Source organism: Pipistrellus kuhlii, unplaced genomic scaffold, assembly GCF_014108245.1.
Source record: "Pipistrellus kuhlii isolate mPipKuh1 unplaced genomic scaffold, mPipKuh1.p scaffold_m20_p_9, whole genome shotgun sequence".
Classification (NCBI taxonomy): Eukaryota; Metazoa; Chordata; class Mammalia; order Chiroptera; family Vespertilionidae; genus Pipistrellus; species Pipistrellus kuhlii.
The window spans coordinates 34202975-34230370 of NW_023425595.1; the positions used below are offsets into that span (position 1 = coordinate 34202975).

The following is a 27396-nucleotide window of genomic DNA, read 5'->3' on the forward strand; positions in this document are numbered from 1 at the left end:
TTTCTCTGTACTCTACCCTTACTTTTCACCTCATTAAATTCATTTATTCATATCTCAATTTAAATACCACTCTCTCCAGAATCTTTCCTAATCCCAAATTTTAGGTTAGACACCTTTCCCCATCTCTATCATATACTTCATAGCACTATCAATTTCTTTATAATACTAAACATGCTTATATTGTGAGATATATATATCTCACTTATATAGAGAAGATATATATATATATCTTCTCTATATAAGTGACAAGCTCCATAAAGGCAGGACCCAATCTTTCTTCACACAGCTATATACCCAAGCCTAAAACAGAGCCTGATACATGACAGTTACTAAATAAATATCTGTGACTGAATGGATAGAATCCTGCCTTGGCCTAAACTCCCTCCACATCCTCTACCCTGAGAATTCCTGAGCCCCAGACCTATAATGCAGGGAATTAGAGGGTTGGCCTTTAGGCCAGAGCAGCTGGCATCCCACCCCCCAATCTGTGCCTCTTGAGGGAATAGGAGAAGCAAAAAGTCACCTTGTTGTAGGCCAGGCTAAGGCACCTCAGCTCTGGGAAGGGCGGGGCCAGCGTCTGGTTCCTGGCCTTCAGTAACTTCACGGGAAGAATCTCGAATATGGGAGGAAGCGCACATACCTTGGTTGTCTTAGAAGGGAAAAAAAAGTCCAAGTCAAAGTGCCTTCATGATAAAGAAGTTGAAAGCCACCGAGGGCCGACATGCCCTTCCTATGGGGTGTGGTGAAAAGAATAGCCATTGTAGAGAAGCTTGGACAGAAGTTACATCTAAAGTCATAAAGGACAATGTCTCCAAAGGCCCAGAGTTCTGGTTCCAAGTTCTCTGAGATAATATGTGAGCGAATTCTCCAGCACCCAAAGTTCCAGTATCAAGTCTCTAAGGCCAAAGGCTAGTAGCACTGGTATAGATGTCAGAGGTTCTTTGTCCCCACCTCCCACACTGCCCTACAGCACTTACCGTATTTTTCGGACCATAAGACGCACTTTTTTCCCCCCAGAAGTGGGGGGAAAAAGTCCCTGCCTCTTATGGTCCAAATATAGCCTACACATATACTTTTTAAAAAAAGTTTTTTTACTTGCCCGGCTCTGTGTGGTCTCTGTGTGCTTGCCCTGCTCTAAAATGGTTCTAAATGCTGCTGTTTACTTTACAGGGTTGATTACATGTGTTTATGACTGTGATGTTGGGTTTTAATGCACATAAAATATTTTAGGACACTATTTGTTTCAGAATCTTTTTTTCTTCATTTCCCTTCTCTAAAAACTGGTGCGTCTTATGGTCCGGAGCATCTTATGGTCCGAAAAATACGGTATCCTGAATAGGACCCTCCATCTACACAATTGGGCTAAAATTTCTCCCGAGGACAAAGAGGAGTTGCTTGCATTGTTAAGGGGACTTTTCCTAGGGGGGAGACGGAGAAGAGTGACCTGAACCTTGAACACCTGGCTGATGGGTTAGCTCACATCCTACAGTGGAGGGTCTTCACGGCAGGATGGAACAACAGCTAAGTCCTGAATCTCTTCCGGCAGGCTGTGGGGCCTGAACGTGGCCCAGTGTGCACCTGGGTAACTTGCAGGGTCTTGGCCTCTCAGCACAACCCAACTTGCCTGAGGGTCAACATGTGTGATCAAACAGAAATTGAAATAGCTGGATTAACCGTGCCTAACTCAGTTCACTCACTGGTTCCTGAGTTAGATGGAAATTACAAGGTAGATATTGGACTACAGACTGGGTTCAAATGAACAAGATTCTCTTCCAGGCTCCATTAGCTAATGTGTAGTTGTACTTCATATTGTAAAATAAATCAACAGTTAGTGCATCAATCTTGGTGAGCTTGGGTAGTGAATGTTTACCTAGACAGAAAAACCAATATTCTGGTCTAACAAAAATAAAGTGTCTAAGCCAGTGGCATCAAGGATTAGACCCTGGATTGTGTAACTGGCAAGGACCACTGGCTTTGGGGGACTCTCATTAGGAGCTAATGAAATCCATCTGGTGGCAGCTTTACTTCAATGCCAGCTTGATCACTTGAGGCAGCAACCTCCACTTAGTGTAGGGGTGTCGAACTCAATCAGAGAAGGGGCCAAAATCTAAAATCCAGCCTAAATCGCGGGCCGAATGGTTTACTGAACAGTCATAAACTGTCATTGTGATGGAAACGCAGCGGAGTGCAGTGATGACAGCGCGTGCGGGCCACATTGCAAGGCCTGGCGGGACGGATTTGGCCCGAGGGCCTTGTGTTTGACACATGTGACTTAGTGAGTAGCTTCTGAGCCTAGAAAATGCAGCCCATGCACTGGGTGTGATCCAGGACCTGCCTGCCTAGTCCATCACTATATCTCTACAGGCCAGCACAGCGCCCGGCATGTGATAGGTAATTGGGAAATATTTGTTCAACAAATCAGTTTCTTCAATGTCATATTATAAATGTCTCTCCTTAACTCCAAATGTGATATATATAAATGTCTCTCCAAATGGTTCCAATAACTCATTTTTGTTTATTAAAATTAATGTTCTAACTCAAGGACACAAATATAAAATAAATAGTGCTTACCTCTGGGGTTGAGAATCCAGGGTAAGGTGAGAACACAACCTCTGAAACAAGAGCGAAATAGAACAAAGGTTGGTGAGAGCATGAAGTGACTCCAGAGAGGCCAGAGTCTGGGCCAGCCACCCACGGTGCACAGCAGACTGCATCCCAGAGGGGTCCTCACTGGTTGTTAGCGCCAACGCTAAATGGGAGGAGGAGCTGGCTGTGACATCTGCCAGGTAATAAGCCCTTTGCACTTAAAGTAAAATCCAAACTCCTTGGCAAGGCTTTTGAGGTCCTGCCTGACCTGGCCCCTGCCTACTTTTCCAATCTTATCTCATGCAACCCTGCACCCCTCACTAGATCTTCTTTTTGGCTTTGCAACGTACAAGCTCTTTCTAGCCTCAAAACTACTGGGCAGTTAGTATTGATCAGAAGACAAAACAATGTGTCTTAGAAGAGAGAAATGTGGATAAAAGATATTATGTCACAGGATTTAAAAATATTATTTGTTGTATCAGTAGAAATGGAATGTGTTAAGATAGTGAATTCAGGAGAAAGGCTAAGTATAACCAGCAGCACTATAGTAAGGGAGAGGCTGCAAGTGATGTCATTTTGGGGGCCATCAGAAAGAGATGAGCCAATAAACAGTTGAGTTCAACCTAATAAATCAGAGCATTGACCAGGACTACATCCTGTGCAGGCACCACTCACCTTTGCTCCAGCTAACGAGACCCTTTTCACATATTAATGATATACTGTAAAAGGTTACATGAAATAATATAAACAATGATAGGGTGGAATACCACATGGCATAAATAACTTCTCCTGTGACTCAGGCTGGAAAGGAGTCTGGGAAAGGTATGTACAAGGAACAAGGTAGGAATTAGCAGGAGGAAGGGCTGTGGTCACAGGTGTGGGTGCTGAGGAGCAATCCTCTGGGGAGGCAGAGAGCGTCCCCCCTCCCCCCACCCAGCCCCAATCTAGAAAATGAGCTGCAGCATACTGGTACTGCCTGAATGCAGGTCCTGCCGTTCTCTGCAATCTCAGGAAGTAGCCCAGACATTGTACACTGCATCCTCAGGTTCTGATTGGGAATTGTTCACCAAAAAGATGGACAATTAAGAATCTCCTTGTATTATAGGAAAATTAACACTATAAAAAGTCATTAAATACAAAAAATAGAAGAACTACGGTATCATTTGAAAGAAAAACCACAAGAGAGTTTTATTAATAAAGAGAAAAACTTTAAAATAGAATAATTGTATCCTCTGAGAAATTTGAAAGACTATTTCATTCCTAAAACAAAAGCAGGAAAGAGAAGTTATTAACAATTCTGTGAATTTAAAATAGGGTAATCAAATAAAAGACTTAATAAATGTGCTGGATAAATGAGCAGACCCAATTGAAGAGCTAATTCATAAAATGAAAGACTAAGCTGACTCTCAGGATGCAGTGCAAAAAGGCAAAGAAATATAAAGAATAATGGAAAAGAGGACTAGAAGGTAGATCCAGCTTTAAGCAAATTGTGGAATTTCAGATAGAGATGACAGAATGGGAAGGGAAATTTCTCCAAGGTGAAGAAAACCACACGTCTTTGATTGAAAGCACCTTTAAGTACCTCACAGGATAAACAAAAAGAGGGGTACATGTGGATGCACCTTAGTAAAGTTTCCAAAGGGTAAGAGGAATATGTTAAATTCCAGAGAGCAAAAATAGATTCCCTATAGAGAGATGAGAACCAGACCGGCATCATTGGCAACAATGGATCTAGAGGGCCATGGAGTAATAACATCCAAGTTTGAAGGGAAAATTATTTTAAGATAGCAATCTCTATTCAACCAAACCAGCATTCAAATATAAAGGTGATTTTGAATATTCAGAAACTCGGGAAAGTCTACTACTTGTAAACCCTCTTTGAAAGAATAACTTAAACAGCAAAATGAAAAGCAGCACACAAAAGCAAACTGTCTTTGTTGCCACCTGGCTTTGCTGGCAGTGGGGTGGCCATCTTAGACCCCAACAGGAACCAACCTACAGAGACGAGCAAGCTGGCCGAGGACGGCCATAAAGATATTGGAAAGAACCTGAGTCCTTTGAGGACATCAGTGCCCCCAGAGTTAACCATCCCGAAAAGCCTTACCTCTGGGTCTCTTGTTGAGATTGTTTTTTAACCAACTTTTGATTAGGTTTTAGAAGCACCTTAACTGAGAATTAGTTAAAAAGTCACTGAAATAATTCATATGAGACCTCCACCACCCCAGGCCCAATAGCTGAAGTGCAGCAGCTCCCCAGGAGCCACCGACTTTCAGAATAAACTCTCAGAAGCTTACGCTCCCACCGAAACCGGTTTGGCTCAGTGGATAGAGCGTCAGCCTGCGGACTGAAAGGTCCCGGGTTCGATTCCGGTCAAGGGCATGTACATTGGTTGTGGGCACATCCCCAGTAGGGGGTGTGCAGGAGGCAGCTGATCGATGATTCTCTCTCATCGACGTTTCTAGCTCTCTGTCCCTCTCTCTTCCTCTCAGTTAAAAAAAAATCAATTATATATATATATATATATATATATATATATATATATATATATATATATATATATATATATAAAAGAAGCTTACGCTCCCCATGGGGCTAGAGTCTCTGGAACAAGGGGCATCACTCACCTGTCCGGTCATCATCCTTTTTCATGGGCAGTATGGTATAATCCTGATGTTCATCTGAGGCCTCGAAGACCCATGATTTGGGCTGCAGACTGGATGGGAGCCCTCTCCGAGGACTCCCTCTGTCTCCAACCCAATCCCCCGACCCGGTGCAAAGCTGAACCTGCTGTAGGTACGGGATCCGGAAAATCTTGTTTTGGTCCAGGCTTAACTTCTTCAGTCTTCAATTAAGGAAAGTGAATACAGAATCTCGGCAATATTATACCTCAGGGACACATACCAAGCAACTTTAGGGAAGAATATGGACACAGTCTTGGACACTTACTCCTCTTGTGTGACCTTGAGCCAGTAGCTTAGCCTCTCTGGGCCTCAATATCCCTACCTCTAAAATGGGAATAATATTTATTAACCTTTCAAGGTTCTTGTGAAGATTAAATGAGGTAATGTAAATGGCTTACTGAACCAAGTTGTGTTCAGTAAACGGTAGCTGAATCCAAAGTAAAATTTCCAGGGATCTAAAGCTTAACCATTTAAGAGCCAGCATTTTCATTACTTCAACCAAAAAAGCATTAACTTTATCTTTCTGATTCTGATTCTTTTTTTTTTTTTCCTTCTGTCTCCTCTCTCTGGGTCAGGATCCTGTCTCTGGTAATATCTCCCCTTTCCTCCCCTTTCTCTTTGTGGCTTCTAATCTAGTCACATGATCAGAAGTGCCTTTACTGATACCCTACTTTTATTGCTGAGTTAAAGCTCAGAGGGGAGAAATGACTTACCCATGGCCACATAGCAGAGAAAAGTGGTGGGGTTGAAATGGAAACCCAGGCCTTTTAGCTTCCAGAGTGGCATTCAGGGTGTGAGCTAGGCTGGGGGTTAGAGAGGGCCCTGCAGAGAGAGGCTTGTGGCATTACCTCCTGAGCCCGGCCAGGCTGGCAAAGCAATTGGGGCTGGAGAGTTTGTTGTCATCCAGCATCAGTGTCTCCAGTGCTGGGAACCTCAGGATGTACCTCTTGCCTGACAGCGATGTTCCCGATGTCTCACTGTGAGTGCAAAGCTCTTGGTTAATGAGCAAGGACGGGACAAACGCCACCATCCCCAGGAAGAAATGGGGGATAAGAAATCAATCAAGAGGTCTAACCAACTTGGAAACTTCTCTAGTGGCCCAGAGAGTCCCTCAGAGAAGGACCAGGACATGTTGTTCCCTCCCCCAACCTCACTCATGCATAGTCTTCTGTACGGAGAAAAGTTCCATCCATGCACTGACAGGCTCTGTGAGACTGGGTTGGGGCAGGATGGGGGTAGGGGGAACACTTGTAGTTCTCATGGAAAATACCAGAGTGAATGAAGCATGACCGAGTTGGGGAAAGCATTCTGCAGAGAGAACAGTGCACATTTGGGAGCCAGGACAGACACTCGGGTATGCTGTCTCACCATGAGAGCACCAGGAGACAATGCCCTTGACATGGACCACAGCCTTGCCACTGAGTAGGTGGGTAAGGTAGGCTGGCTGCAGTAAGGATAACGTGCCTTCATAAAATGCACACGTCAGTGAAAAACTGAGAAGTTTCTTTTAAACTTAAACCCTCGGAGGATTCCCAGAAACCTAAAAGTGGGAACTAGCAGGCTGAGGCTTTATCCACTGAGCCATGCTGGCTATGGCTATTATTATTATTAAGAAAGGAAGAACTAGTACATTCTGGCCAAAAGGCATGGCCTCAGCAAATGTATGGAATGGGAATATGCAAGGCTTATTTAGAGGGTTCATGAAGAATAGCCTGGCAAGAGCAACAGCCACAATTTACCAGTGACCAATCAGAGGCAAGTAGAGCAACCTGTCAGACACTGTGTCTCTCCTAATAACACTGAGGAGTGGGGATGTCCATCTGAGGCCTCCCTATCCTTTGGGGTCCTGCTCCCATGGTTGCCTTTACTGGGAGCCTGTCTTTACAAGACTACTAAGCTGCTTTGGACTATTTCCTGGGTTACTTGTACCCAGAGGAAGGTTCACAAAGAGACACATAGATGGAGCCTCGGCTGTAGAACTTACTGCTCCGTGACAGCCAAATTCATTGGCAGGGAGGTGAGCCCATTGCCTGTGAGGAGCAGGACACGGAGGTGTGGCAGAATCCCAAGGTCACAGATGGCCTCTGGATTCAGGCTGTTGAAGGAAAGGTCCAGGAACTACGGAGCAAAGACAAAAGAAGGGGGGACCTAAGTACGATGCAGAACAATAATTTTCATACATGAGGTGGGAGCCAGCTACTTTTTCTTTTTTAACTTCTGGGGGAGGGGTATCACCCACAAGCTAAAACAATCCTGACTCTCTGGATTAATATTTAAGGTCGACCAGAGTCAGTTCCGACTTATTTGTCAGCTTAAGCTCCCCCTGCAAACCTTTATTTATCCTTTGGTGCTGGCCAAAGTGACACCCCCCCCCATAACCATTCCTTACGTCACTTTCCCTAAGGTCTTAGCTTTAGCTTTTCACTCAATCAGAATCACCCTTTCTCCATGTATCTCAATCTAAGCCCCCAAAACCAGGTCAGAAGCTGCCTCCTTATAAAACCTTTCCTAACTTTCTGGCTAGATAGAATCTCTCTTGCTCTTCTTTGACTTTGAGTGCTTTATCTAGACTGCTCTGGGGGGTCTTTCTAGTCTAGGTCTCTGCCGTAGCTGGATATATGTCTGAGGAATAAGGATACTGGTATACGGATGTGCCTAGCAGAGCCCTGGCACACAGTAGTGTACTAGACCATAAACCCTCTGAGGTCAAGTGCCATGCCACAGTATCTCTGTATCCTTGTAATGTAGCTTAGGACCTGGCACTAGTAGGTGCACATAAAAAATCAGCTGAATGGCCGAGACAGGTTTGGCTCAGTGGATAGAGCGTCAGCCTGTGGATTGAAAAGTCCCGGGTTCGATTCCAGTCAAGGGCATGTACTTTGGTTGCGGGCACGTCCCCAGTAGGGGGTGTGCAGGAGGCAGCTGATTGATGTCTCTTGCTCACTGATGTTTCTGACTCTGTCTCTCTCTCTTCCTCTCTGTAAAAAACCAATAAAATATATATATTTTAAAAAATCAGCTGAATGAACTGGCTTATTCGGTTGGCTTATAAGGATAATGACCCCACTTGTCACCCCATCATCAACTGGCCACTAGATTAATGAGATACTTGACTAGGGTCAGGGGGCCAGTCAGGAAACTGAGTTTCTCTCAACAAAGACAAAGGCAATTGGGATAAATGATGTCAGTTCAGTCTTTGTTTTCTCTTTTCTGAGCCTCTCTAAATACTCACTCACTTTAGCTCTTATGTATGAGTCTGCTTTCTCTCTTCCCTTCCCTTCCCCTCCACCATCACACACCCATTGGAGCCTGTCGAATGAGGCCAGTTTCAGCATCTTATCCAGTTGGTATAGGAGCAAGGTCTTTGGCTGGTGGCTTAAGGGTTACATAGTCAGACAGACACATACAGCTGACTGCAGATCATGGCAAGAAGAGGACTGGGTTTGGTCTGATTCCATTTAGTAATTAATTGATGAACTCTGCAGACCTGAGTTTAAATCCTGGCTAACTGTGTGATCTTGGGCAAATTACCTAACCTGAGTTTCCCTACCTACGAAGTGGGAATACTAATGGGCTCTTATGAGGAATTATATAGGTAAAGCCTTTACCATGGAATCTAGTACATAGGAAATGCCTAGTTGATGTTGACGGTCATCATCATCTCCGTTCCTTCATTCAAGGCCCCTCCCTATACTGAAGGTTTACTGTGAACCAGTTCCTGTCCTCTGCAAGTTCACTACCTATTCAGGCAGCTAGACACATATAAGTGTATCAAGTAGCAATGCTGCTGGGATAGAGGTCTGAAGCACAAAGGAAGGAATGGTCAGCCCTACCAGGAGTCCAGATAAGCTTCACAGAGCAGGTGACACCTAAACTGTCCTTAGAGACTAGTCGTTATTCACCAAATTGTTAAAAGCAAAAAAAAACACAAAAAAACATGGAGTGCAGCAAGTGGCACATATAGAAGCCAGGAGGCAGGAGACAGCCTTGCTTGTTCTGATAGCTATAAATTGTCTGGCTATAATAAGAGTCTGTTATTAAGAGAGAGCTTGATAAGACTAGACAGGCCATGAGAGATGCCAAGCCTCTAGCAAGTGCCAAGTTTATGCCTTTGGCAGCAAATTTGAAGTTTTGAGAATTCACACAAAGGGGTGATCCCACTTGGCAGAGAAGCAAGCCTTCAAGGAGGAAGACCTGGAAAGCTAGCTCAGAGAAGCACAGATGAAGGTGGGGGAAATTCTCTCCCCCATATCGTATGTGGGTAGATAACAGACAATGGATTCTATCTCCTTAATATCTCTCCAACTTGTTCCCTCCATTTTCATACAGTATCCATAGCGGTTTTCCTACAATGCAGTTCTGATTCTATTATTCCTGTCCCAAACCCCTCAGTAGATTCCTGGTATCCAGAGGACAGGGTTCAACTCCTTAGCAAGACTTCCAAGGTTCTCCCCAGTTTCTCTTCTGTCACCTCTCCGGGCTCATCTACCCACACTCTACCGTTCCTCACTCTCCATTCCAACCACACTGAGCTGTTTCACTGTGTTCCAGCTCAGGTCTGTGAGCCAAATCCCACCTGCCGTCTGTTTTGCTTGGCCTACGATCTAAGAACAATTTTTATTTTTATTTTTTCACTTAAATTTATTGGGGTGACATTGGTCAACACGACCATATAGGTTTCAGGTGTGGGTTTCTATGTTATAAGATATTGTAACATTGTATATTGCATATTGCACCATGTGCCCATCACCCAAAGTCAAATCTTCTCCTGTCACTATATTTTTAAATGGTTGGAAAAAATAAAAAGAAGAATAATACTGTGTGAAAATTATGTGAAATTCAAATTTCAGCCACATAAAGTTGTAGTGGAGCACATCTGTTTTTGTGAGGTCTACAGCAGTAGCAGTGTTGACTAAGTATGACCATATGGACCACAAAGCCTAAAATATTTACTGTCTGGCCTCTTACAGAAAAAGTTTGCTGACCCTCATCCTAGCAACTTTAGCCATTTAATGTTGGGTCCAAATTTGCTTTCCACAGAATTAAGGGCAGTTCGAAGAAATGAATAGTCTTAGCATCGTAGGTCATAGAATTTCACAGCTGGCCCAGAATTTACAGAGGAGGAAACATAAGCCCCAGATTATTTGGCCAAGGAGGCATGCCAAAGTGGTGGCAGGACCAAGACTAGAAACAAGTTCTCCTGACTCTCAGGGCAGGGCTTCAGCTGACCCTTTTTCAGATCCAGTTGCAGAGAATTATGACAAAATTAAGTTTTTCTAAATTGACTCCTGAAGAATCTTACTCTGGGTGGCAGCTTTTCTGGCCAACAAAATTCCTTACCTGGCTTCTATATCTGCTGAGTCATATCAAGTTTTATCACACATCAAAATATTCATTACTGTGAGCTGCAAACTCAGGACATTAGACAGGTTTATTCTTTTTCTTAGCGAGCCCTTGCAATTCCAAGAGAGATGAAATTAAATGACGGACCAAGAGATTTGGTCTTCTCATTTTATACTCTGTATCATGACTTTGGTCTGCTCTCTTATGTAAATAAATTTCCTTGGGTAAGGTTGGGTTTGCTTGATAGATACAATCCATCAGAAGCTATCTATAATAATAAAAGGGTAATATGCTAATTAGACAAGACTTATTCTGGACGTCTTTTCCAGACGTCCTTCCTGATGAAGCCAGAGTGGAGAGGGGGAGGAGGGCGGGGCAGCCTGCTTGGGTCCCAGGTGCCTGCTGGCAGCCAGAGGAGGGAAACCTGGGTCCCAAGTGCCTGAGGGAAGCTGGTGGTGGCAGCCGGGGGAAGAAAGACCTACTGTTGCACAAATTTTTGTGCATCAGGCCTTTAGTCAAACTATAAAGTAGAGCCTCCAAGAAGTCAGTCATGATCAACCCATAGATCCAAGCTAGTCAGCTGTGGGGTCAGAGTCCATAGTCATGTCCCCTCCCCAAGGCCCACAGGCACTTGAAATGGGTTTAAAATAGTAGGTGCAAGGAAACCAAGATGCCTGGCTCCATGCATGACTTGAAGGAGCTCAGTAACTACCTTTTTAAAAGTAAAATAATGAATAAGTGGAAGTTCATAAGAAGCTCACGGGCCTGTCGGTCAGGGTAATGGTTCCCTGTATCTTTAGAGCACCTGGAACCTGCTTCCCACTACCTATACTAAAATCTAGTATAACATGTTTTTAACATAGCACACACAATTGCATCAGTTGTAAATTTACTCTGTTTTACTGGACTTTTAGGACAAGTCTGAGTACCACTCCTGTTCTAAATCACAGAAATCCCTGTTATCCTCAGTATAACACGGAGAGGAGGTACCATTGCATTCAGTATGGCATGCTTTAAGAATGCAAGGATATAACTGTATTCAATCTATTTTAGGAGGACTGCCAACCCAAACAGTCAAAACTTTGACCTATAAAGGACATCAACTTCCTAAAAAATTCACTCTGTGAAAGGACTTTTCTTGCTGCTACCCTCTTCCCACCCTTCCCCTGATTAAGTGAGGGCTTTTGTGAAGAAAGGCTGACCACTGATGTTTGAAGATTAAATCATTTAAGTTACCAAGTATTTGGGGTCAACCCCAAGGCTCAAGACATACAGACATTTGCTGAGGTGTGAGTTGGAAACACTTAACTTCATGGCTCCTCAACTCCCACTGTTTCCAGGACTCCCTCAAGCTCTCCTTCTTTTAATATCTGTTTAAATTCACTTTTCTGCATAGACTCCTTTGGATCTGACCTTTGGCAATTATTTTCCAGGGCCCTGCACCATGGCCATAGGAATAATATATTCTCATCTATTTGCCACTGCTACCACCACCGCCACCACCACCATCACCAATCCCATTACTCCCATCACTACCATCAACCCCACTACCCTCCCCAGAGGATTGCCCAGAAACTAGGGTCTGTCAAGGACCAGAAAGCCCCTTCCCAACAGTTGTAAGCAGTCAAGAGAGACCGCTACACCCAATCCTTACAGGGAGACATGTGGGCACCAAAAACTCCCTACCTCCAACTTACTTCCAAGAACTTAAAGTCTCCATTTCTCACGTAGAGTGTTTTGATGCCGTTAAACGCAAGCTCCAGTTCCCTTAGGGCTGGAAACGTATGAAATGCATCTATAGGGGGAGGAGAGAGAGAATCTTCAGCTGGTGAAGGGCTTAAGATAAAGGTATTAACAGTGGTTGCTTACTGGGTTCCAAGGGGTTGGGCCAGGCCCTGGGTAAGTTGCTTTACGTGCATGACCTCTAAGTCTCTAACAATCCTGAAAACTAGCTGAGGAATGATAGGATCCGCTAGGCTAAGTGATTTGCTAAAACAGAATTTCTGGTAAGTGAAAGGCCTAACTCCAAAGTCCATTTTAAACATTATAATAAAATATAAAATAAAAATAATAATTTCTGATCATAAAAGTAAAACATGTCCACCAAAAAAGTAAAAAAATACAGAAAATAATAGTTTCCTTTCATCTCAATACCGAGATAACCATTGGAAGTTTCATGTATATATTCCAGACTTTTTCTCATGTGTCTACTGAAACACACACACACAGACACACACACACACACACACATTATTTTTACAGAAATGGAATTATACCATTCACACTATACTGTGACTTGCTTTCCCCCCTTAACAATATGACTTAAGGATTACTCCATGTCAAAACTATAGATCTGCATAATGTCTGAATTATGTTCTACAATATAGACACACCCTAGTTTATTTAACAGTTCCCCTATTGACAGCTTTTAGGCAATCTGGATAAAAGGTAAAAACACTTTCCCTTTCTGCATGACAATTGGACCTTGGGTTAACTTTCTAGTCCGTTCCCCTGAAACCTGAAACAAATGATAACTATGTTACTGAGCAATATCGCTGGGATAAAAATTATACCTGGACCAAGAGTAACTATAAATGAACAATAAATACCTAGTGGAGACACCAAACTTTGAGCTTCCCTGTGTGTGGTGACTCCTGTAATTGGACATGTTCTTTGCAGAAGCTCTAGGAGCTATGTCCATGGAGTATTACAGTGGCTATTTGTTCCAGTGGGAAATGACATTTTTAAGCCAGAATGGTTCCTACATCGACCCAGTGAGGGTTTCAATGTCTTGGACCTGACCTGGTGGCCACAGACGACTCACAGATGGTTACATGGACTGCTACACGAAATGCTGAGGCCTTCACTGAAGAGGAACTGGTGATGCTGTGTGACTGTGTGGAATTGCTTGTATCCTTGTTAGTGAACATGGTGTGAAGTGTGGCCTACGGTGGTCTTGTAAGTCAGAATGTTCAGTAAAGCCTAGTTTTTTTTAAAAAGTAGATATTTCAGGATATTTCCAATGAACATCCTGTACAAGTGTGCTTCTATAGAATAAATTCCTGGAAGTGGAGCAACTAGATGAAAGGCAATGACTGTTTTAAGAGAAACTGTCAAATTGCCTTCCGAAGATGCTGCACCAATTTATTACACTTCTGCCAGTTGAATTCGAGAGGATCCATTTCCCTACCAATGTGGTCCAACTGCCATCCTTCCTCACTCTTTGCCAGCCTTTGATAAGTAGAAAATAGCATTTTGATGCTGTTTTAATTAGTGAGGCTGAGCATCTTTTCATAGGCCTGTTGGCCTTTGTGTTCAAGCCTATGTTCCTGACAGACTGCACTGTTTCCTCAAGGGCAGGGACTTCATCAATTGCTTCTTCAAAATCACTCCTCAAACAACGCATTCAGACGGAACTCATCCTATTTCTTCCAGAACTCACCTCTCTTCTAGTGCTGTCTCAGTGAATCCCCTTGTTCCTCCCTCTCTCCATAGGCTCACTAGTTACCAAGCCCTATTATCTCTGCCTCCTTCTGAACCTCCTTCTCTTAACCCCTATTACCCTTATTGCCACAGCCCTGACTCAGGTCTCACCTCCCCTCCCTTGGAAAAATAAAACCATCTCCCAGGTTTCCCAGTCACCACCTTCTTCTCTTGTAATCCACCCTCCTCTGAATCACCACTGAGCCCCTCTATTTAAAAGCTGTTGAAGGCTCTCTCTGCCTGCAGGAATAAGTCTAAGCCACTCAGGGCCCTTGATAATCTACTCCCTACCAAGCTTTCTAGTTTCTGTTCTCTACTACCTGCACCCCTTGCAAACATACAAAGCTTCTTCAGGAGCCCTGATCAGGCACTGCCATCCACATCTGCTGGGTCAACCTTACCTTCTAATTCCTGAGTCTCTTCTATTCATTTTTTTTAGACTTCAGGAATTCATTTTTTAGGTGCTCCTCTTCTCAGAAGTTTCTAGACACTCTGGCCTGGCTTGATGTCTTGCTTATATTCTCCCATAGCCTTTTGTGACTCCCTCTATCCTTGCATTTACTGTCTTCTGCTATAACTGAACCCATCTCTACCACTAAACTAAGACTCAGCAGAACAGAACGCGGCTGCATTCATTTCTAAAAGCCAAACATTCACACAGTCCTGATATCCAGCAGGGGTCGCTGTGGGTTTGCTAAAACTTAAATAAGGCTTTATGCTCCAATAGGGGCTCTTACTGTCTCAAAACATCTTTATATAACCATCTCATCTGAGCCTACCAGGCATCTTGTCTTGGAGAGGAAAACAGAAGCAAATTATCTCCATTTACAGATAGAGAAGCATCAGCTCACAGAAAAATGTTCTTGGTAGGTAGTGCCCGCTCTGGGTTACAATCCAGATCTGTGTGTTCTCCAGCACCCAGCTTACTGTACTACAGAAAATAGATGGGTGGCCAGTCATAGGTGTCTGACAGGCAGGCTCTAACTTGAGTGATTGCCTGTGCCGGCCAACAGGCAGAAACAGTTTCCGGGAAGAAAAGGCTCACCTAGAGGCAGGAAGTTTTCTGAGGCATTGATGTAAATCACGGAATCAAAATGCTTGAAGTCCTTTTCCTTAGCCTGCAGAAAGGCATTTCAAAAGAATGTTCAGAGAAGAACAATGAATGATACTCTGAAGACCCATGTAACCACTATCCAGCTTAAATAAATCTGAATATTTTGCTTCGAATTTCTTGAAAGAAAAACATTCCAGAGTTGCCCCTCCCTTCATATCCCTTCTAATCACATTCTTCTCCCTCTCTCCCACAGATGACACCTATCCTAAATTGGTGACTATCCTTCCCATACTTATATTGCATTCTAGAGGCCCAGTGCATGAAATTCGTGCATGGGAGTGAGGAGGTGCTGGTGTCCCTCAGCCCAGCCTGCACCCTCTCCAATCTGGGACCCCTCAAGAAATGTCCGACTGCCCGTTTAGGCCCGATCCCACCGGAATTGGGCCTAAACGGGCAGTCAGACATCCCTCTCACAATCCAGGACTGCTGGCTCACAACTGATTGCCTGCCTGCCTTCCTGATTGCCCCTAACTGCTTCTGCTTGCCAGCCTGATCACCCCCTAACCATTCCCATGCCAGCCTGATTGATGTCTAACTGCTTCCTTGCCAGCCTGTTTGTCCCCAACTTCCCTCCTCTGCCTGCCTGGTCACCCCTAACTGCCCTCCCCTGCAGGGTTGATTACCCCCAACTGCCCTCCCTTGCAGGCCTGGTGCCTCCCAACTGCCCTCCCCTGCTAGCCATCTTGTGTCCACATGGGGGCAGGATCTTTGACCACATGGGGGCAGCTATCTTGATCTTGTGTGTTGGAATGATGGTCAATCTGCATATTACTCTTTTATTAGATAGGATAAAGGCCTAGTGCATGGGTGAGGGCCAGCTGGTTTTTCCTGAAGGGTGTCCTGGATCAGGGTGGGGGTTCCCTTGGGGAGTGGGACAGCCTGGGAGAGGGGCCTGTGGTGGTTTGCAGACCAGCCACACCCCCCAGCAACCCAAGCGAAGGCCCAGGGATCTGGGATTTATTTACCTTCTACTATTGAAATTTTGTAGCTTGGAATGGAGCCAAGCCTTCTGCTTGCTCCGTGGCTGCTGCCATTTCTGTTTGGATTTGTTTACCTTCTATAACTGAAACTTTGTAGCTGTGAGTGGAGGCTTAGGCTGGCTAGGGCAGGTGGAAAGCTTGGTTTCTTCCATTGTCAGAGAAACCCAAGCTTCCCTCCTGCTCTCTGTGGCTGCAGCCATCTTGGTTGGGGTTAATTTGCATACTCACTCTGATTGGCTGGTGGGTGTGGCTTGTCGGTGTAGTGGAGGTATGGTCAATTTGCATATTACTTTTTTATTATGTAAGATTACATGTTTCCATAAACTCTATATAGTATTATTTACATTTTTAAAACCATAGTAAGTGCAATCACACTAGATATTCTGCAACCTGCCTTTCTTGCTTAATACTATGTTTTTGAGATTTACTTGTGTTACTTGTGTTAGTTCATTCACTTTAATTGTATAATATATAAGCAATCTCTCTTTGTATGCCATGGAAGGCCTACAAACAAAAAATGCATGCCATAATATCCTGTATATACATTGGCTAATGGTAGGCCACACATTTGACTCTGAGATACCTATTAGCCAATGCAAGAAAGAAATAGGATTCATTACAGTAGGTCCTCGGATTACATCAGAGATCCATTCCAACAGCGCGACATAACCCGATTTTCGCCGTAAGTCGGAACCCACCTACATAAGCACCCATGTCACTCACATGGAGCACATACCCAGCAGTAATGAAGTGAAACAGTAAAAAAATTTTAAAAAGAAAGATAACAATTCCTGACCTTTACTTGTGGCAAATAAATAATAAAAAACATAAAGCACATATGTACATATGACAGAACTTTTTTATATATATAAATAAATGGGAGATTGTGACATAACCACGAAACGGCATATGTTGAGTCCGACGTAACCCGAGGACTGTCTGTACATGAGTCACAGTATCTATAAGTTAAGAACAAACCAGCATCTTGGGAGAAACATTACCACTTCTGGCACTGAAACCTGAACAGAAAATTCTTCTGTAGGCTCTTTTGATGGGAACTCTGTCACACAATGAATCATGCCCCCAAAAAATTCGATGGCCAATTCAAACACACTTCTACAAGGCTATTTCCTTTAATTAACCTCACACGGAACGATGATAAGACCAAATTTAGAACAAAAGATTGTGTCTTAATATTGTTTTCACCCATGAGTCCTTGTCTGATCCTCCCCTTCCCTTGTGACCAGATCCCCATGCCCCAGGGACTCTGGACAAAGAGCCAGGAGCCACCTCAGGTGTGGCTCACCCCAATTACATCCCTGCTGTGTGGCCTCACCTTAGAGAACTTCAGGCCGCTCACGTTGATGGTGCACAGTTCTGACGGGTTCCTCACACAGTGGTGCTTCAGCTGGAACACAGTGCAGAGAGTCAACTCTCAAGGTCCCAACAAGGTTTGTCTAATTGGCCAGGGCAACAGTGACTTCCTTAGAGGAAGGTAGCCTGGTACAGTGGGAAGCACGTGGGCTTCGAAGTTGTTCAGAACTGAGCTGCCATCTCAGCTCTTCCACCTCTCCGTTTCCCAGCTGTAAGATGGGCACAGTAACATTGACTTTATGGGATTCTTAGGAGGATTCCTTCCTCTTTCTTCCTTCTCTGTCCTTTTGGCCCCATTTTCTCTACCTGGTTCTAAAAAACTGTATTTCTGAGGCTTTACCAGTCTTAGATATTTGTCATAATTTGTTCGTTTGTCCACCCATCCATCCATTCATCCATCCATCCATCCATCTATCCATCCATTCACTAAATATATATTAATCACTATGTTGGGCCATGCATTATGTTAAATATATCAATAAACTTTCTTCTAATCTTAACTATTATACCACTTTTAAAATGAGAAAGATAAGACTAAGAGCTAGTGAGAGATCTATTGTATAATTTTAACCCAAGTCTGTAATCACTAAACTCTGAGCTCTTTTGACTACCATATGTTGTCCCTCAACACTAAAAGGTTGGAAGGAAAGTTTAGCTTTGGAGCTTCTATTTCTGTTTAACAGAGTATTATTCCTTTTTTCTGTTAATCATTTATTTATGATGTCTTTTATGTTTAGACATGGTACTAGGCACTGGGAAGATAATAAAGGAAAACAGAAATATTTCATGTCTTCATACAATTTTCAAGTACATGGAAGCCAAATAGCAAGCAAGTTTTTAATGTGCTAAATATTTTAAATGAGAAATTCAAGATGCTAAGGGAAACAATTATAGGAGGTGGAAGGGAGGCCATAGTTACTGAAGGAAGTAATATTTCAACTGAGACCTAAGAGCTAGGTAGGAGTTGGTCCCATGAAAGTGGGTGGCAGGGGCTGTGAATACTATCAAGACAGGAAAAAGCAAGGTGCTTTTGAGAGGATGAAAAACAAGAGAAGGCTAAGGAGGCAGTCATGAGATGCTATCCAAAGTGGCAACATGGATAAAAAGCCATCTCAATTAATGTGGACCTTATATGTGGCTGAAAACAAAGGGAAAAGACCACAATGAGAAGTGTTTCATCAGTGCTGCTGTGTCAGTCCTTCTCACCCTCAGTGAGAAGTGAACAAAATCATGAAAGAAATTCCATAGGACTCTGTAAAAAGCTTATACCGCACCACTTGAGTCGAGATTCAACAACCTATCTCCTCAAAGCTCTCTTTCAACATCTGATCTGTGCAGAAACCCATCTCTTGGGAACCAAGAGAGTCTGGAACAAAGCAGGCTTCCAGAGAGTTCTTCGCAGGGAACTATGAGAACTGGACTGCGCATTAATGTTGGCTTACAGAAGGTAAACCACAGAGCAGTCATGACTGCCAGACGTGAAATCACCTGGCTGGTCAGCAGCACAGCGACCCCAGTCCTCTTTGGAAAGTGTGTCCCAGGCACTGGGTGATATCTGGTCGTCTGTCCTGACCATCAGCCAGACACTGCACCCAAAGGACAAAGGTTGGGGAGTGTAATAGAGCTCCCCAAGCGCCCCTGCTCCTAGAGAAATCTCCCCAGAGCAGAGCAGGAATCGCCACACCCTACTAGGTGCTGGAATGGGATTTCCAATTTACTGTTCCCCTTGATTTTTTTTTATTTTTTTTTGTGTGTGTGTGTGTGTGTGTGTGTGTGCCTCATTTGCCTCACCAACTCAATTAAGAATTTTTACCTGATATAATGTAAAGGCACAGGTTTTGGAGTCAGTACACCAGAGTTCTATCGCTGAGTAGTTCTAATCTTGAGTAGACCAGAGTTCTAATTATCAGCTATAATTTCTTATGAGGATTCCTTCCTCTCTCTTCCTTCTCTGTCTTTTTGGCCAAGGCAAATTAACCTTCAGAGCCTCAGATTTTCCCATGTGCACAATGGCAACAACAAAATAGGGAAAATCTCACAAGGCATAAAGGAAGCTTTATACAGAAAGCTTTGGGTTCCTTCATCATCCTGCCTGTACTCCATTTGCCCCTCTAAAAGTTTGGGGTGGGTTGGGATAGTTGTAGAGTGGAGCAGCCAGAACAGCCATCAGCTGAGATAGCCAGCCATTCCACGATGGATTCACTCTCACCAGAAAATCCTGGTCCAGCACGGGTCCAGGAATGTCTGCTTGGCTTTTCCATTGAGACCTTTTCTTCCCTTTGGTCTCAAAAGAAACCTTCTGGCTTTTCTGAACTTCAGGTGGTGTCTCAACCGCAATTCCCTTGGGCTTCTTCCTGGGGATTTTCCGAGCCACTAACCAGTGTCCTCGGCCTGTTGAGAAGATCAGAACAGTGAGGAACAAACTCTTTCAAAGCCACTGCTAGTGTACTTACAGATTATTTAACTAAAATACTAAAACCAAAAAGGCTTCTCATTACCTAACATGTACCAGATATTGTACTGCTACTGGAGATGGGGCTTGGGGAGAAGATGGCTGCATAATTATCTCAATTAGTTGGCCCCAATCCCAGTGAAGATATGGTACTGCCCATTTCACAGATGAAAAGGCTAAGACTCAAAGAGATTAAATGATTTGCCTAATTCCTTCCTCCACATTTTTGCCTTTAAACTCTAATCGTTCTTCAAGACCTCAGATCAAGTATTTCCTGTTCTGTAGAACCTTTAAAGGACTCCCCTCAGCAGAGCTGGTCTTTCTTTCCTATGTCAACTAGTTACTGGCCCATTTGTCATCTCTTGGGTAAAGCTCAATGTGTGGCATCGTTCAATGGGCTCCATCTTTCCAGAAGTTACCCAAGACCCCATCATATAGGGGAAAAATTGCTTCAGAGGCTCAGGAAAAGAACATGATAGAACAGCTGTTAAAACACACACACACACACACACACACACACACACACACACCAATAACACAAGTTCATTACAGAAAGAACTAGGAAATGATGAATGTAAAAAAAAAAAAAAAGTAAAATGAATAAATGTGAAAAGGAGAAGGAGGAGGAGGAAGAGGAGGAGAAGGAGGGAGAAGAGGGAGGGGGAGAGGGAGACTGGAAGGGGAAAAAGGAGAGAAGAGGGAGGAGAGAGAGGAGGGGTAGGAGGAGATGTTTACTAGTAAACTCACTTAATAAAAATCATGCCCTGGCCCATTTTACTCAGTGGTTGGAGAGTTGGCCCATAGACCAAAGGGTGGCTGGGGCACATGCAGGAGGCAACCAATCGTTGTGTCTCTCTCACATTGATGTTTTTCTCTCTCTTTCCGCTACCTACCGCACCTTCCTTCCTAAAGATTAATGAAAAAATATCCTTGGGTGAGGATCAAAAAAATAAAATCATGACAACATTCTAGAATCTATTCTCTCTATCAGCAATTTTTTTTTTACTACAAGACATTCATGGCAATCTGTAACTATTTTATTTATTCACTTATTTATTGTCTTTCTTGCTCTCTAGAGCACGTGTCAAACACAAGGCCCGTGGGCCAAATCCGTCCCGCCAGGCCTTGCAATGTGGCCCGCACAGCGCTGTCATCACTGCACTCAGCTGCGTTTCCATCACAATGACAGTTTATGACTGTTCAGTAAACCATTTGGCCCGCGATTTAGGCTGGATTTTAGATTTTGGCCCCTTCTCTGATTGAGTTCGACACCCCTACTCTAGAGTGTAGATCCACAAAGTGTAGACTTTATTCATTCACGTCAATATTCCCAAGGCCTGGAACAAGCTGACCGCACTGTGAGTGTTGCCGAATGTAAGTGAGCTACAGCCCCCACCCATAACCATCCATTCAGACTGTCCTGAGCATCTACTTTGTGCTGGGAGCTGGGGCTATGGAGATGAATAATATAGAGGCCCTGACTCAAAGGAGCTAAAAGATGGGAGCTACCAGACTAAAGTATGAGCTAGATTTAGTAAGTTGAAAGTTGACTGGGTGGAAATTAAAAAAACCAGGCAGTCGGGCAGAGGAAAGAGCACAAGTACCAGCTATTCACAAAAGATTGGGACCAGCCCTAGCTGGTTTGGCTCAGTGGGTAGAGCATTGATCTGCAAACTGAAAGGTCCCAGATTTGATTCTGGTCCAGGGCAGATGCCCAGGTTGTGGGTTCAAATCCCTAATTGGGGGCTTGCAGGAGGCAGCCAAAAGATGATTCTCTCTCATCATTTATGTTTCTATCCCTCTATCCTTCTTCCTTCCTCTTTGAAATCAATAAAAAAAAATATTTTTAAAAAAACAAACACAAAAGAACTGCATGGAGCTATGGGAACCAGCCTTTTACTACTGGCTCCCTGTCGGGGGGGTTGCCCTAGCTCACCTGACCAATGCTGCCGATCCTGCCTCTTAGATGCAGCTCCTGGCCCATGTCTGGTGTGAGCCAGTTCCCACTCCCATTCTGGGCCTGAAAGTTCAAGCACTCCATTTCCCAAAGCTGTCCCCATTTAGGCATAGACCCTTGTCCTATATTCCAACAGCCCTGTCTCCTAGAGACTCCAGTCCGAGTTGATGCCAAAACCCCTAACACAGCTAGAAGGAAGGCCCAGGGTGTATGTCAGGAGATGAACATGAGGGAAGAAAGATGAGACTTGGAGGTGAGCAGAGTCGGATGAGAAAAGGTCTTGAGGACTAGAAAAAGAGCTTGGGTTAAAACGGGGTAAGCTTAAAGCAGAAATAGTATCTATGGGAAGGATTTTTTCCCCCTCGACATTTTTCATTTCGAGATAATTTTAGACTCCCAGAAAGTTGTAAAAATAGTAGAGTTCTTGTACAGCTTTCATCCAGTTTTGCTAACGTCTTATGTAGTCATAATATAATGATTGAAACCAAGAAATTAACACTGCTATAATATTAGTAACTAATCCTAATAACCCTTTGAATTTTGCCAGTTTTCTCATTGATATCCTCTGTTCTAGGATTCAATCCAGAATCTCATATTTCATTTAGTTGTTATGTCTCATTAGTTTATCCCAATTTTGTGACAGTTCTTCCGTCTTGCTTTTTCCTTGAGTGATTTTGACCCTTCTGAAGAATACCAGTCAATTATTTTGTGTTATGTCCCAAAACAATTTGAATTTGTTTGATACGTTCAGCTGATGGATATTTATTTAATGGTTTATAATCCAAATCTACCTTTATCTATCTTGTTGCTCAGAATGTCCCAGCTTTGGCTATTGGAAGCTCCTTTAAGTTGGCTCTTACATCCTTTTGACATGAACCTATCACTTTTCTGACCACTTCTTTACTTTCTGGCACATGGTATTCTAGGCTCAACTTGTATTTTCCCTGACCCAGCCTTAGGAACAACTTGTTCTCGAAGGGGCTCTGGCTTCTTTTATTGGAGAACAGTATTTAGAAACCACAATGTAGGTGCCAGTACGCACTTCATGACTGAGGTATCACTGGGCTAGGAAATATACACACATATACTAACTCATGCAGATACATCTGAGTATATTTACCTCTCTCTCTCTCTCTCTCTCTCTCTCTCTCTCTCTCTCTCTCTCTCTCTTTCTCTCTCTCTCTCTCTCTTTCCCCCCCCCCTCCATTTTGTGAGGAGGTATGGGTATAACATCATGACTTCATACTGAGAATTCCATGGGAGGGTCTGAAACAGGTAGGGGCCAGAGAAGGTCTCTATGTGAAAAATGAAATCACTCTAGAGAAGTGGGGAGGACAGACAAGAGAAGATGGTTCTTCCAAAATGCAATGCACAGAGACCAGAAAGTCACTTCATGTGGAGTAAATTAGGGGTACTCCTCCTTGCTCTACTCCTTCAAAGCAACAAATCCAATCCACTGAAGCCACACCTGTGTGGCTCTGCTCATGTTGTGAGGAGTCCCTGCCACAGAGATGTTTTTAACTAGATGAAAGTTTGAAAAACTACTTAGCAGAGTTAAGTTTAAGCCATTTTACTTAAGAGCTTGGCAGAATATAATTCATCATTAAACAGGAAACAGAAAGAGGAAGATGGCTCACAGAGAGGGTGGGCACTGTGGAAGCCACATGCGGGAGCTACCGTATTTTTCGGACCATAAGATGCACTTTTTTCCCCCCAGAAGTGGGGGGAAAAAGTCCCTGCGTCTTATGGTCCAAATATAGCCTACACATATACTTTAAAAAAAAAGTTTTTTTTACTTGCCCGGCTCTGTGTGGTCTCTGTGTGCTTGCCCGGCTCTAAAATGGTTCTAAATGCTGCTGTTTACTTTACAGGGTTGATTACATGTGTTTATGACTGTGATGTTGGGTTTTAATGCACATAAAATATTTTAGGACACTTTGTTTCAGAATCTTTTTTTCTTCATTTCCCTTCTCTAAAAACTGGTGCGTCTTATGGTCCGGAGCGTCTTATGGTCCGAAAAATACGGTATATGTGGGAGAAGGGCTGGGCTTTGTGGATGGGAAGAATTTGTATAATTGGCACAAGGGCTGGAACATTCTGGGCAAATAAAAAGAGCTACGTGAAATGAGAGCATTAGGGAATGGGGCATAAATAAAGGAATGGAGCTGCACAAAGGATAATGGGAGGTTAGACTCTGATGACAAAACAGCAGGTGAAGGAGCCAGCAATGGGAAGTCACTGAACAGAAGGGAACACAACGGGTAAGACGTGCACTTTAGAAGGCTCCCTGAGGCTGCTGGGGAGGGTGACCTGGAAGGGATGGGAATAGGTGCGGCTGGGAACAGAAGCCAAGGGGCTGGAGAAGAAGAAATGGACGTGAGAGACATTCTAAAGCAGGAGCTGGCTGTGGGGCAAAGGTAGCAATATGAGAAGTCACCTGACCTTCCTCCGGTTTCCGAAGCAGGTTTTTGGCTGGAAAACAGTTGTTCAGGTAAGGCTTCCCATCATCCAGTTTATAGATTCCCGAGGAGGCCATCACCCTGAGAGCGAAGCAAGGAGAAAGAGGAAGTAGAAGAGTGAGAAGGTGCAGCATTGCTCTCTCATCTCCTAACACCACACAGTATTACACTCTATCTCTGAGGCTCAGTGCCCTGCTTCACAAATGGGCTTTACATGAAGAGGGAGACAAAGCCTTGGGTTTTTGTTTTTTAGTTCAAATCAATCCTAACCCAGCAAGAGCATCACCTTTGGACTCAGGCAGACCTGGTTTGGCTACTAGCTGTGAATTTCCTTGCTCCATGAGTGGGAAAGTTACTTTGTCCCTCTAAGCCTGTTCCTCACCTGCAAAATGTATGTAATAACACCTCCCTTCATAGAAAGATAAAAGGACCAAGTTAGAAAGGTAGTGCCTGGTACACATTAAGTACTCACTAGAGATGTTCTTAGTTTTAACAGATTTCAGGGAAGAGAGGGGCTCATATTTTTGGCAAGGTGATAGGCAAATAATGAGACTTGAACTGGGTAAGTAAGGTTTGAGGGATGAATTGAGTTTACTGATAGAAGATAAGCATCCTGCCGAAACCAGGTTGGCTCAGTGGATAGAGCATCGGCATGTGGACTGAAAGGTTGCAAGTTCAATTCCGGTCAAGGGCACGTACCTTGGTTGTGGGCACGTTCCCAGTGGGAGGTGTACAGGAGGCAGCTGATCCATGTTTCTCTCTCATCGATGTTTCTAGCTCTCTATCCCTCTCTCTTCCTCTCTGTAAAAAAATCAATTTAAAAAAAGAATATATATATATATATATATATATATATATATATATATATATATATATATGAAAGATAAGCATCCTAAACGGAAAAGCCACATGACTGAGAACATGGTGGCCGGCATTCCTGGTGCAATGAAGAAACAATGTGACCCAGGAAGAGGATGAGTGTTTGCAAGTCTTGGACAATAAGGCTAGACAGGAAGGGTGGTGTCTGCTCCTGAAGGGCCTTCAGTGCCAGGCTAGGGGCTTGGGTTTCACCATGTAAGTAACGGAGAGCCATGGATGATATCTGAGCTGGGAGAGCTATGACCCAAGCTGTGCTTCAGGAGAGAGATCTGATAAAAAATAATACTAGATGAAGAAATGGGATTCCACTAACTGGCCATTGAGTCATGACGCTTCCAGCTCAGAAATACTGTTCAATGTACTTTTCTGTTTCTTGCTGCTTTAAATCTTTTATCCCCCACCCTCACCCCCAATACTGCAACAGTCTTCTGAGTGGATTCCCACTGAGCATGAAGGCCAAATGTTTGAGCCTCGTCTTAAGGCCCCCGAATAGCCAAATAAAGCATATGGCGGTATTCCCAGGATCCAAGGGTTTTTATACATATTTCTGAGCTCCCTAATTAAACTCTAAGCTCCTCCAGAGGAAGGTCAGCATCTATGATGTTCATCTCTTTATCCCCAGCACCTAACCCAGCACCTGGCACATAACAGATTCCACAATTATTTGTGGAATGAATGAGTGATGTTGGTATCTTCTTCAGTCTACCACAAGGCAATTTCCTGATTCTTGACCACCCCCAAAAGGATTGTAGGCCCCTCCTCTGTGTCCCCACCACCACCCATACTTCTAGTGTAGTACTTATTACTTTATTATAATTGTTTGCTGCTTTTACCAACTTTCCACCTGCTATGGAGCCTGTAATACCTTACCACTTATGTAGTACCAGGTCCTAACATAGAGCCTAGAACTCACTAAAAATGTGTTGGGAAGATGAATGGATCAATGGGGAAAGATCAACAGTATTTAACTCAATCTTTTAGGAACTGTCTCTTGTGACCAACTACACCCATCTGCCAGATAGATAGATGAATGAATGAATGGATGGATGGGAAATGTTAGAGATGATGACTGTTGGAGAAGGCTCAAGTAACTTATAGAACATAGGAATCTTATTTCTGGTCTGCATAGTACTTACTTGATCTTTGATCTTGGGAAAAGTCTCTTTACTTCCCTTTTTTTGTGTTTCTTCACCTGTAAAATAGATATTATACTCCTTTTTAGCCTGCCATTCAGAGCTCTTGACCTTGCTGCTTAATTATATTCTTCTATTACTCTTCTGCTCCAAAATGTGTCTCACCTAGGGCCTAGAAAAATACCACACACTAAAAAGCCCAGAAGTAGGTTGATACATATGTAGAGATAGAGACAGAGACCTAGATGGGAAGGTGGAACAGAAGAATAATTTTATGACAATGAGATGTGGCTAGAGTGCTTAAAGGAGATGTGCAAATCACAAATCAGTAAGGAAAGAACCAGTTTATATCATCATTTACACAAGATAAATTTATGCACAGCAACAGTAGCAAAGACCATGTTGTAAGATACGATATAATCTGGGAAAAGATATTTGCTATGCACATAACACAAAGAAATGAATCAGACTCATACTCAAGGGGGATATACAGACCTGTACACAACTAATCACAGAAATTCCAATGCCCCCTGTGGAACACTAGGTGGTAAGGTGTGGATTTACAACTAATGACCCAGAAAGGGCGCACAACCCCCTGCTCACATTGCCTAGAAAGTAACCCAAAGAGAAATAGGAACTTTACCTACAGGACGGAAAAAATCAAGTTCAAGTTCCAGATTTAGAGGCTGCCTGCGGAGTAAGCTTCAGTTACTTCTGGTCTCATTTGAAGGAGCTAATCTCAGCCACACACACACACACATACACACACACACACATACACACACACACACACACACACACACACACTCCACATGCTTTTCATCTGCACTCATTTGCTTGTCTTATTCCTTTGGCCTATCACACATTGCCCCTCTTTGCCTGGCTCATGCAGAAGGCTTCTCCTCAGGTTGACCCTTCTCTGACCCTTCTCTGTGCTACCATCTAAGGCCTGCCT

General features: G+C 43.5%; 1 protein-coding gene across 1 annotated transcript in view; it reads right to left on the bottom strand.

Moving 5' to 3' along the window:
- Positions 1–27396, bottom strand: part of XRRA1 (X-ray radiation resistance associated 1) — a 43572-nt gene that overhangs the window by 13043 nt on the left and 3133 nt on the right. Inside the window, exons 3-13 of the mRNA XM_036428258.2 lie at positions 26445–26500; positions 24413–24510; positions 19771–19952; positions 17524–17595; positions 15139–15211; positions 12308–12405; positions 7252–7385; positions 6116–6244; positions 5211–5428; positions 2572–2612; positions 524–649 (exon numbers count right to left, since the gene is read on the bottom strand). Of these exons, the coding sequence (XP_036284151.1) occupies positions 524–649; positions 2572–2612; positions 5211–5428; positions 6116–6244; positions 7252–7385; positions 12308–12405; positions 15139–15211; positions 17524–17595; positions 19771–19952; positions 24413–24506 (1167 nt within the window). The 5' untranslated portion in view covers positions 24507–24510; positions 26445–26500. The remainder of the gene's footprint in view (positions 1–523; positions 650–2571; positions 2613–5210; positions 5429–6115; positions 6245–7251; positions 7386–12307; positions 12406–15138; positions 15212–17523; positions 17596–19770; positions 19953–24412; positions 24511–26444; positions 26501–27396) is intronic.